Source organism: Spodoptera frugiperda, chromosome 31, assembly GCF_023101765.2.
Source record: "Spodoptera frugiperda isolate SF20-4 chromosome 31, AGI-APGP_CSIRO_Sfru_2.0, whole genome shotgun sequence".
Lineage (NCBI taxonomy): Eukaryota > Metazoa > Arthropoda > Insecta > Lepidoptera > Noctuidae > Spodoptera > Spodoptera frugiperda.
The window spans coordinates 8775718-8789082 of record NC_064242.1 but is presented as its reverse complement, the minus strand read 5'-3'; the positions used below and the strand labels follow the sequence as shown (position 1 = coordinate 8789082).

Here is a 13365-nt window from a genome sequence, read left to right as displayed (position 1 = left end):
AGGATGTTCATGCATAACATGTTCAAGTTGGTAGAAACTATTGTTTTGATTGATTGATGAAGACAATAAGTAATTACGTTTAAAATATTTAACAATTCCTAACATTATTCGTCATCTAGATATTTCTTGAACAATTTACTACACAATTTACAATTTATAACATAATCTGTTCTAAATTAGTCACTCCCACTGTAATATCTCAAAATCTATAATCTATTTATAATACTTGGAATTGCGTTTAATTTTATAGGAATCAAAATTAGACTCAGCAAAACAATAAGCCAGTAAACTTGAAGGGAGTATTAAAGGAGTTTGGTTTCGTATCTGGTCAATTTCTTATCTATTCTTGGGGACGCATTGGATATGATAGGGAGAATCAATGGTGCGTTTAACCGTGAAATCCAGAGATAGGACCGATATCCCCGGATATTGATAGCAGGTAGGTATCTTGGAAACAGAAATAGTTTTGGTAACTTATTGAGGACAATAATCGAATATGATTCTGCTACTGACGTTTTCTATTTATCGGACATGGAAGAGCAAACATTTCTCTGTGAGATAGAACAATAAGAGATAAGATTTGTAATTTGAAGTAAATAATGGAATAGTGATGTTGTTTTTATAAAAGTTAATGCTATATTTGAACAAAGGTATATTACAAATGAGATAATTAGTTAATGAGGAGGTATTATTTAGTTGTCTCAATTACTAATTTAGTCAAATAGAGGATGGAAACGAACTGCTAGTGATTATGACGAATGTTTAGTTAAAAATATTCTATTGTATTATTAGATAAAAGTATTGTTAGCCACAAATTAGATTTGGTTAAATTATACCTTCTAACTACCATATTCATGCAATGATTACTATCCTGTGGTAACGATTTTGTACCAAAAACAATATGGTTTTGTAATCATTAAATCAGTCTGAGTACGGCAGTAACAAAGATTTAATTATATCAAAATATGAGTGGTGTTAATTATCAAAATAATTTCTTCTCACATTTAAATTCTGATCACGTAGAATATAACATTTCATTATACGATGTTGTATGAATGAAATATAATACTTACATATAAAAATCAATTACATGATCCAATGATGTTGATATTCACAGTATGATCACTTTCTCTCCATTTATCTCACAGTTGTAGACCGATGTATACAAAGATTGTAATTTATATATTAGTAGACAATTACTGCTAGTGTTATGGATGTTTCTTCAAAGTATATTGACTCGATAAACTAATGTAATTATACGTTAATAATAAGCTTATGTTTGGTTATTTTTGTAATCATTTTCCTGTTGCCTACAAGGAATGAATACAAGGAAATATTCATAGTCACAAATATGTAATGACAATGTTAGTTTTATTTTTATAATAAATATCGTGGGATTAATTAAAAAAAGTGTGTCAAATCTCTGCCAAAATCCTCAAGACAAACCAAACGTATCATTGTTACGCAATTTACAATATTTGTTTAAGACCAATCACAGTGCAACTGCTATCAATGTTATCGTCTCTATTTTATTATGTAAACAACGGTTACTGTGTACTTACTAGTAAATGCTTTGTTTAAATGCACTTTGCATACAATTGTGTAGTTTAATGCAGCGGCTGATTTTGATAGGCATAGCCTAAGTAGATTGCGAATTCCCTACCGTTGTATGAGTCATGAATTTCCGTATGAACTAAATATTTGTCTGTCTGTTAGATATATCTGCGTATTCTGTGTCAAAGTGTTGTAGTGATAAGTAAGGATAAAATTGTCTGAGACAAAATTATACCAAATCGTTTTAGGCTAAACAAATTAATCTTATAAAAAAACACATGGCATTTCTTGTGTGTGTTTTCTTTTGTTCAATAGTATTAAAAACACATTATAGTTTACAAATACGCATACAACTTGTATTAAAGTTAAATAAACTTTTATAGAAATTAATGATGTTTTATTGACTGTACTAAATGAAAATTACAACCATTTATCCTATACCCCTACAGCTATACGCTCAATTAATTGCCTTTCAAGTATCTATTCAAGTAACACTACCCCTTCAATCTAGTGAACAAACAAAGCCAGTTGCAACAATGTGACCACAGTACCTCATTAAGAAAAAATTAAACAGCCGGGCAACGGTCATTGAAAGTATGTCACACCATATGTCGAGATCGAAATTCAAACTTTGGAAAAACTATTTAAAAAAAAATCAATCGGCTCCTCGGACCGTGTCCGAGTTCCAACTGACGATCCCATAACTAGCGACGAATACTAAACGTATTGTAAATCTCTTTTATGGCTACCATGCTATCCGTGACGGTTGAAATATGACTTGGGTGTATCTACCTGAAAAGGGACCATCATTATGACCCAAGATGATTGTCGGCAAGCCGAAATTATTTCTCATCTTTTTTTTTAAACTTAATATTTTCGATTTGAAAACAACAAAGTTAACAGTTACCGCCATTTGGATTTCAAAAGATTCTTAGTTTTTGTTGCGGCAATACAAAAAGTTTGTCTAGTTCTCCAAACAAACCACAAGTTTTAATAAATGGTTAATGGTCAAAATTAATGGTTTAATGACTGCAAATTACTAAGGACTGTTTCTTGAACAAACTTTGAGAATTTTTGTGTCCTGTTATTAAAACTGTATTAGGTTCTAGGGAAAAGAAACCACTGAATTATATTTGATGATATTGGTTTATTTTTAAATTATTAGAATGTAACAGTCAAGAATATTATACAATACAATATACAAATAGTCAGTTACATACTTAGCGATATCAAGATTCACATAAATTGATACAAATTCTTTCCAACAATAACATTATTAATATAGGTATCACCAAATATGTAACTAAGTATCTACAAATTTTCAACACTATGCAATAATTTTACCTAATGACTAGTAATACTATACAATAATAATTTTATACAAGGATTAGTAATGTCTATCTACAAAATATTTGGTAACAATGAGATATACTATATCAAAATACTCATGCTAGTCTGCACTCCTGATACTGGCATTTTGTTTATACAATATTATGTATCAGTCTTAATGGATAACAATTCATATAGCTTTATACAATGAAATACAATAAGGCTTCATTCTACATAGATACGTTTAGAATACATTTAACAATACAGTCTTTTAACACGACAATGTCCGAAGTATTGAGGAACGAAGTCAATTTGGCCAAATTATCTAAACCAACATATTTAAAGTATCACGTTTCAGTAAGGCATGGCCAACTTAAAAAGCGGTCTAGTCTACACATGCGCTTGGAATGTCAACTTCCATTACGAAGTATCTTTACCGATAAGAAGAGTTTAACAATCTTATCATCTGTGCACGGCTGAATGAGTTTGTGGCAAGCAGTCGTGCACAGATGAGCGAGGTTGTAAGTAACCCTGCTCATCGAGCATAGATGGGGAGTGGTGGCCAGGATGTTTGCGCAACGTATTAGGAGGCCTAGGCCGGCCGCCGTAGGGTTGCTCATAATTTTGTGTATCAATAGATATATAGCTATGATGTAAATTCTCCCCATCTTGAATCTGACTTGTCAACGTAGTGTTAGTTAACATCGACGTGTCATCCTCAATAGTAATGCCTACATTAGCAGTAGTAGGCGTTTGAGGCGGTATTGCGTCGTACTTGTACCAATGTTCCGGCGCAGTAGGCGAAGCCGTGTATCTGGAAGGATGCCGTCTACCATTTGGACACACGCCATGATTGTAATTCATTGTATCTTTGTTCCAATGTAAATTAGAAATGTCTGGCATTACAAACCTAATTTTCTCCCAAAACTTCTTTTCACCCCACAATAAAACGTTGCAAGTTTTCAAATAATTTTGGAAATCTAGATCTAAGTTTAGAGCACTAACGTCAGTTGTTAAGATAAAAACTACTCTATGTCGCCTTATTGAGGGATGAATAGAAGTTATTACATGTTTCATGGCTGCTTTAAAAGTAGCTTTAGACCATTCATTTTGTAGAAAATTAAATGACACAAATACTAATATTCTCTTTGATGATTCTGCAGCATTTGTTATTTGCTCAGACAAGTAATTATCAGGTGTATGTTGTAAATCTCTATAATGAAAGCACATCGTGTAACCGGAATGTTCCATTTCTGGAGCAACAACTTTAGATACAAAATCATCGTCCAATAAACTGTACACAGCGTATCCATCGTACAATCTATCTCTATCGAGTTCACTCTCTTGGATTGAAGCACTTTTGAACAATCTAACTCCATATTTGGAGTGTGCCCATAAGCGGACATTTTGTCTGAACGAAAACGCTAAGGCACCGAATAATAGAATAAGAATAACACTTATCAAAACTACAGCTAAAAGTGGCACAAAGTTCAGTTTAATGGGGCTCACTTCATCATACTGATACGGTTGGTTTTCAGTAGGAATAGTATTGTCCATATCACTAGAATCACGACACTTATCAATTGCATCAAACACAGTATAGTTCGATATGAGTCCATTTTCACTAACACACAACATTTCGGCGGGATCTTCATAGTACTTTTTGAACCAGTTTTGAAGAGCCATGATGTTTTCACATGTACATGTGAACAAGTTTCCTTGAAGGTTGACGCTTTCCAAATGGGATACGTGCGCTAATTTTTTATCAAGGTCGAGAATCTTGTTTCCTTGGAAGTGCGCAACTCTTAAAGATGACAGGTTCTCAAAAGTCTTGTTTGCGACACTTGTCAAGAGGTTATCATTCAAGTATAACTCCCTCAAGTGTTTTGTTTGCGAGAACACTCCAGCAGACAGCTCAGTCAGATGGTTATTTTCAAGGTGAAGGACATTTAATGAATGCAAACCATTTAAGGTGTCATTGTCAATATTGGCAATGTTACTATTGTTAAGGTAAAGCTTGTGTAATTTCTTCTTGCCAATAAAAAGGTGACTATTTAAGGCACGGAAATCATTGCCGTCCAAATATAGCTCCGTCGCATCCATCGGTATTTTCTCGGGTATTTCTGTGTAGCCCACGTTTGAACAATCAATGACATTTGAGTTCCAGTTGCTGTCATGGAAACAGGAACAGCCGTCGGGACAAGTCATTTTGCAGTCACAGGCTTCAAAATCACAGCAGAAACAACTAGACGAGCAATGAGTTTCATAAGAACAAAGGAACTGAGTTTCAGGAACATCCATAAGATTAGCTTTTCCTCCATACTTGTTATTCACAACTTCACATGTTACTGTATCCAAATCCATGAATCTCGGATATTGCCTCATATGGTTCCAAAGATTTATCTTTTGCAGCCAAATCATGTGACAATTGCATACAAATGGATTATTTCCAATAAAGAATTTTGGCAGCATTCTATGCTTCGGTATATGGGGCAACGTAAACGCCGACAGTTCAACGGTTCTCAATTTATTGTCAGTCACGACAACCTTTTCTAAGTTACGTTTTTGTAAAAACGTACCTGGGTGAATCGTGTGAATTTTGTTGTTATTTAAGAAAAGGACTTCAATAGAATCAGGTATCGACCTTTCATCGACGTCTTCCAATGCATTGTAACTAACATCAAGCATTCGGATGTTTTGTTGAGCATTCTTTTCGTTTTCTAGTTTTGCAATATTGTTGCTGTGTATGTCCAACCATTCAAGGCTTGCTGGCATGTAGCTATAGTCAAAGTAAATAAGTTTATTGTCGGATATGTTAAGCCAACCGAGGGTATTTAGTTTGTTGAAGACACCTCGGATGTCGGTCAGTTTGTTCCCGTCTAAGCGGATTGCTTTTAAAGTCGGATTAGATAAAAACGCGTCTTGTTCAATTGTGTCTATTTTGTTAGATGCCAAATTTAGCACTTGCAAGGACGGCAAAGTACTAAACGTATCCTTCAGTACGCTTGTGATCTGATTGTCAACAAGGCGTAGTCCATAGAGCTCTTCTAATCCTTCAAAAGATGTGTTTGCTACTTTTGATATGTTATTCTTTCCAATATCCAATGATTTCAAAAATCTTAGCTTCTTAATACCATCAGGAACAGTGTTCAAATTGTTTCCATTTAGGCCTAAGTCTTGTAAATAAGTAATGTTTTCAAAACAGCTTTCGTGGATTGTTGATATCAAATTGTTGTCTAAATACAGCTGACTAAGAACAAACAAGTTGGAAAATATGTGTTCATTCAGTGTTTTTATTTTGTTGTCTGATATCGACAGCTGATGCAAATTCTTAAGCTCAGCAAATGCTCCGTTGCTGATAACCTCAATAGCATTGTTGTCCAAGTTCAAAACTTGTAAGGTATTCAAGTCATGAAAAGACTTAGGATCCAAACGTGCAAGCGAGTTATAAGATAAGTTCAATATAACTAGACGGATAAGTCCAGCAAAAGTATCTCTGTTAACCCAATCGTTTGTAAGTCGGTTTCTAGATAAATCCAATTTCTCAAGCTGATCAAGTCCTTCAAGTAATCCCGGAGCCAACACAGAAAGCGAATTATTCGCTAATGAGATTTCTTTGATAACTCGTGATGATTGAAATAGTTCGGGAGGGACAGCGACTAACTTATTTCCCGACAAGTTCAGAATTTTTAATGAATTCAATCCGACAAAGGCTCTGTCGCCTATTTCATTAATTAAGTTGTTCTGAATATTCAACACTTCTAAAGATCTTAAACTAGAAAGACCGTTGTCCGGAAGTCGTAGAATGTTGTTGTGAGATAAATCAAGCATCTTCAGCCCGGTATTGCATGATTTGCCAGGCGCGATAGGTCCTTTACCCCAATCCGAGAAGCCAATTTCAGATATATCTTGAATTCTGTTGTTGGTAAGATTCAAAGATTCCAAACTAAAAAGCGGACAGAATACCTCAGACGGCAACATGTAAATATTGTTGTCACCTAGGTCCAACGTCCGAAGTTCCATTAGTCCACGAAAACTTTCAGCGTGAAACTCCATAGTCATTGCAGGCCAATCCGTATTGTAGGAACGCAGAGTTAAACTTGTTAAATCACGTAGCGGAGACAGGACAGTAGCAGGCACGTACCGTATCTTACAGTACTCAATGCGCAGGTCCTCAAGTTTTCGCAGCTGGCCCAAAAAACTGCCGGTATTCATGTGTAAAGAACTTTCGAAGAACAACAAATCCGTGCATGTCAGTTTCAACTTGTTGATGTTGTACGCCTGCGCCGTAGTGATGTTTTTAAACAAGAAGTCGACGGAGCCGATGGTTTTAATGTTACACGTGAGAAAGTTTGATTCACTCAACTTTGTGTCCGAATAGTCCCAATGACAGCCGGTGGGGGCGGGCGGCGCGGAACGTGCGCGCGCACCGGCCACGAAAACCAAACACATCCAAACTTTTAACGAAACCATTCCGTTAAAGTTTCTGGTCATTTTGCCACTTTAAAATAGTTCATTTGTCACAAATATATCACTGAAGTACTTGTTAAAACTTTATGTCACCAAACAGTCAATATTATTAAGTCCTTGTTGTTGTGTACACTTCGTTTTATAGCGCATGTAAACAGTGAGTGCGAGATCGCGGTAAAACTTTTGACGCAGCCATGCTCCCCTGCGGTCGGGCGGTAACTGACCTACGAAGTTTGAACGAACGAAAGCCGCATGGGTACAGGGGGAGGGGTAAGGCGCGGGACGTGGAAGGCAACAATGACGACGGGTGGGACCCGGCACTGCATCGGCTTACAACAGATGGCACGCGTGTTTTTTAACTACTCGAAATATTGGTTATGCAGCCGAAGACTTAGGCCTGCGTGATTCATTGAATGCACCTCCTTAAGTTTCATCTCAAAGGAGGTCGCTGTGACATTTGAAACAGTAGCAGTTTCGTAACTTGAAAAACTTTGTTTGGTGCTCTTGAACTTTGTTTTGAAGTGCGATTTTCTTTAATATTCATAAAATATTTTTTATACTGAGTCTGTAATTTCTGAGACTACATTAATATCATAATAGTATAATAAGGAAAAGATTATTTATTTTACTTAAGCGACATTTTAAATAAACCTATGCAATTTTGACGAGATGGGCGGACATTTTAATTCAATGCAAAATGTATGATTGACAGTTTAAAATCGGAAGAGAATGCACACAAAAGACATTATTGTGGTGTTTCAATTTCCTTTACAGATTTATTTAAGTGATTTAAGTACAGATGTTCAATAATAAGACTATACTAATACTACTACAATGAGAAGATGACAAATAATAATTGTAACAAAATAATATGATGACGGGGTATGAAAATTAAAATCAGTTTAGCCCGTCAGTTAAGTAATGAAATATATTAGATACGTATTTATTTATTTTGTAATTTAAGATAATGCTTAGATAAAACGAATCAAATTCTAAACTGAAGAGACGTCACGCGATATATCAAATGTATCTTCGAAAGTATTTTTTTCTGTACCTAAGTAAAGAAAAACCACCTATTACAGGTGTCTAATATTTTATTATTTAAAAAATGTTATCTTCCCTATTATCACATATTATATTTAAATTAATAGAGCAAAGTTATAATAAGTTTAATAACAATATTAAAACTTACATAAACAACGCTCAAAGGGAGAAAACAGCCCGTATTGGGTAAAAATCTCAAAATAGAAAAACGTCGGGAATGTTTGTGCTAGTTAGGCACAAAAACACGTCCATTCAAGAGGGCATCGTGCGTCACCGCAAAGTCTAATCGTGGTCCATCGAATGCCATAACACGTGCGTGTCGGATTGCGTCTACCGTGGGAGACGGTCTGAGACCTTTGAATGTCTTCAATGCCACTACAAATCACGTACCTCCTTAGAGCACAGAGTAAAATCAAAACCCTAAAACCCCTTGACATACTGCTCATAGAGAAATAAATTAATTACTTTAAACTTCAGGATGTGGCAATGATGTACCCAGTGCAAGTTTAATGGATTTGTTTGAAGCATTTTTATGACTCATACCGATTGTAAAATTTATTATCCTTTCCGGACGTCAGGGCCGACTTACTAAAAACTGATAAGGCATTTAACGAGTTGGTAACTTATCAAGTTATGCAATCTATTTACAATGGACACAAGGACCCTAAAAATATTTGAGATCTCATAAGATTGACTAATATGAAATAGAGAGCAGTATGCTTGGTGAAACTTTCCGAGAAAGAGGACCGTCGGAGCAAGGTCATATCAGGGCACGTCTATCGATATTCTCTGTCAATATTAGGAGTAAATATCTCACGTGCCCATGTGATGGCTCAATATTTACAAGAGGACATCAAACACAATATTACCACTTATCTCGTAACAACTGACTCCGAAAACATCTTACATAGCGATCTTCCCAAAGGAACGTTATATAACACAACGAGTGTGTTGACATTGCCCGATATCGGTAGAAGTTCAACACGACTTTTATGTGAAAGAATGGCTTCGTTTATCTACTAATATTTATGAGTTTTTCAATCTATTACAGATTGCTTTTAAATGCGTGCTTCAAACTGTAGGCCATGTGTAGGCTCTATAATAAATTGTCGTACGAATAGATACCATCTATTCGATATATCCGTTCTATAAAAAGCATGTGAGCATTATGCGACAAATCGATATTGCAAGAGACAACGCCCTTGCTAATAGTTCTGTTATAATTTATCAGTCCATTGACGATCAGTCGGTTGATTATAGAACTAGACTGTAATAACAAAGATAGTATAATGGACAACGGAAATGAGTCAATTACGATTAAAGCTATTGATAACTAAATTAGAATTTGTTTTGTAAAACTGAATAGATGCAGTAGACTGAGGATTGTAACAAAACATAAAGGTAAACAGACTGTTTAACGGAAGCCTGGACAGCATAAATGAGACAGCTCTGCGTGAAACTGAGGAAAATAACAATGAAGAATCGGCAGCCCGAATTGGGGCCAAAAGTGACTTCTGCACACTATTGAGAACAATCACATTAGCCGTGACCAGAACATTTTACAATCTATTCATTCCAGCATTCGTCTTCGCTTTGCATTGAGCAAGGACTGGTCGAAAACAAAAGAGCTCCGTCGGGAGAAATTAACAATATGGCTAGTTCCTCGGATCCGAAGCAAAAAACCTTTGAAAGTTATGACCTGCAATAAAAGTAGTGCCCGGGTCCGTCTCAGTTAAACAAAAGGATTCTACCGCAATTATGTTATTGCCTTTAAAAATTCGTGAAAACAATTGTTTTGAACGAACGGCAATACTTACTTTACGGCTGTCACCGCCTCTAATAAAACATTCGGTTATAGATTGTAAATCTTAGAAAACCATGTTTGGTCTTGTTTGGCATAACTTGTATGTTCATTGGTTAGCTTGCGGTGTCATAAATATTATTGTTTAAAATTTTATGAGGATACGTTTTAAAATTTGGTCAAATGAATAATGACAGAGTTTGCATTTATGTAATCAGATTTATTACTGTTCAATAAACTGTTTACGCTACGGTTATATGTAGGTACTTTTGTTGAGTAAAAGGTTCGATTAAAAGGAAAATAAACATGCCACCTCAGTATTTCACAGTATCAGTCTAATGCTTTTATTATCTTTAAGACTCATGTTGTACCTGACAACTTGAAAGCGTGATAGTTATTTGTTAAGTGAGACATTGCATCTGTTAGAGGTGAACGTAGAACGATAAAGGCATTTTAACTGATAATCTCGACAAAATATTGCTCGCGTCTCGATAAAGGTGGTCTCAGAAAACAGGTACTTTTAAGGCACGTTTCAAGTAAAAGAACCTGCAGTAAAGGGTCCGAAACAGAAAACGCTTTGTGCTAAAAACGTCGACCCCTTATCTTCCACGGATGGGTCGCAACCACAGACATCGAAACTTTGAGACCATCACCAATGATTTTAATCGACAATAAATGTTACACAATTCTATCCTAAATCAATTCCAAAACTCAACTTCAAAATTCTAATTGACATTCATGATATTCGTTTAAAAATTTTCATATCTTTGATGTTTTTAATTAAAGTAAAGAATTTTAATGAGGCATAAAAATGTCATCACAAGAAAACTTAGTAGATATGTTTTTTTTTTTATAAAGTTTTATGAACAAGAATCGTTAAGTTGTTGCAAAGTTTCCAGTATAAAACATACAATTATATTCTAAAATAACAAAGAAACATTTTTGAATATTCAATTTCGCGAATTGCTTTGCAATTCTCATTTGGTATTCATTTTAGAAAAGTGAGCGTACAAAGTGCGGTCGAATCTCCATATTCGTGTCGAGTCTCCTGGCTTCATGTCTATCTGTGGGCACTGCTTCCAGAGGCTCAGCACGAAGTCATCATTCATACGAGGAGATATCATCGTCGCTCGTCGTGGCCACGGCTTTGCTTGTTAACAATAAAAATGTTATCCGGCGCTTACACAAAATGTATCTCGGGAAATCGTCCGGACTCGCGCTCGCTTATTTTATTCTCTTTACTTACTAAACAATTATTTACATTTATGGACTTTGTTATTGTTTGTTTATTATTTGCGAGTTCATTATGAACAATGGATTGGTAATACAATAAGGATGACGAGTTTATTTGTTGTGAAGCGTTTGTATTTGTAACTAGCAGGAAGGTTAATAAATATCTTTGTGAACTCATTGTCATATCTATATGATGAACAGTTTTGAATAACACTTGTAGCGGGGAACTCCTTTTGTTGTATCAAAAATTCCTATTAGATGACTCATATTTTTTCTTACTAGAGTCCTACTGGCCTACATTTTCAAATTAGTTCCCATTAAAAAAGTACTTCCATGAACTAATCGTTTATTTAATGAGCCACAACTAATTCATTGTTCAAATTATTTAAAACCATAAGTCCTTCATAATCCCCTAATTAAATTACTTAATAGTCTTAAGGTTGAACAGTTACGGGTAATACGATTAAGCAATCCAATATAGACGAAATGGCACCAAACACAAATTGCCAATCAATAATGACCCTAAGGGCGTGTAATTAACGGCTGCATTAGCAGGCTGCATTATGCATGACGTTGAATCTCGGACAGACCCTGTTATCTGCGATGCGTATTTCGCTTACAAACATTTACATAATTACAAACGTTTAACTAATTTTAATTGTTCAATAGGTGTTCTGGAGTCGTTATGTGCGGACTTAAGTGTAGTCAATGGCAATTAGGAATCGACTAATGGATATCTTTGATCCTAATTCATGGTGGATCAGCTTAACTGCTCAAGTTTCTTTAGTGTGGTATTTTACGTGGTTCATTCTAAATGAAGACGTAGGTCATTTTTCTACAGGTATTTTTAAAAATAATTTGCGTGGGATAAAACAGTAATAACATTTCTCGAAACTTATTTGTCTATCAGTAAAAAAGTATGCTATCAAATCCATGTCTCGCACGTCCGAATCAAAAAGGATCTTATAAGAAACGTGGGCAAGTTTTTGTCCATCACTCGAGCCTAGTCAATCTCACAGGACGCGTACAATTATTTTAATCTTATTAAAATCATGTTTCTTCAAACGCTAGCCTTATTGTGGATCTTACTTAACATTTGTTTCTTCGAAGAAAAATATTCCCTCTGGCTCAAAGTTAGTAACTCAAGTAAAAAGAAATAACAAAGAGCCGACGTTTTAGTAAATAGTACCCAAAGGAGATCACTGGCTTCAAGTTTTGAAACTTTGAGGAAAAAATATGATAACACAGAAGAACGTCTAGTCCGTTAGTCCCTATTACTTTTATGGTCCATAATTTCGTCGGTAGTCGTTTATTTGTAAAAATGTTTGAGTGTTCAACGAAATAATTAAACTGTCAAAATTAATGTGATTTAAAAGGCATGGTAAACGATTTGATGCGAAAGGTATCTAATTATTTGGACAATTTACGATGACAGACTAATTAATATACAGTATTCAAATATTGATTTTATTGCTCAGTTTAAATTAGTTAATCACCTTTGGCATCGGAATAATGGTTTATTACACGAAATTGGTTACGGAAACAAGTAATTTATAGAATTATATCCAAAAAGGACCATAGTCATTAATCGGTTGAATGATTTTTTTACCTAAATTGGCATAGGGTGGTATTTGCTTATCTATGGAATAAATAATTTTGTATAAGTAGGTACTGTATTGGATAACAAAAAGGGAATTGCACCCTCGATTATTATGGAGAAAAATATTTATTATTAGGGTAGAATGCGCAACAAAATTATTTTGATTTCATGATTGCATGACTGCTACATAAATTTGATTTCGTTTAAGCAGACAACTCATTAGATATTAAAATTAGCCAATTTGAAAGAACATAAATAATAAGTTAGGAAACTTTTAATAAATCTTTTCTTAAATATTTGGATGTCAAAAGCAAAACTTTTGATTAGAAATTGC

General features: G+C 34.8%; 1 protein-coding gene across 1 annotated transcript; it reads right to left on the bottom strand.

Annotated features, from left to right (window-relative positions):
- Positions 1-2681: 2681 nt before the first annotated feature.
- On the bottom strand, positions 2682-7583 carry LOC118276218 (toll-like receptor 6). Its single transcript, XM_035594454.2, has one exon. The coding sequence runs from the start codon at positions 7375-7377 to the stop codon at positions 3346-3348; it is 4032 nt and encodes a 1343-aa protein (XP_035450347.2). The 5' UTR covers positions 7378-7583; the 3' UTR covers positions 2682-3345.
- Positions 7584-13365: the final 5782 nt, after the last annotated feature.

Coding starts and splice junctions, on each gene's coding strand:
- LOC118276218 (XM_035594454.2), bottom strand. CDS start 7,377: ATGACCAGAAACTTTAACGGAATGGTTTCGTTAAAAGTTTGGATGTGT.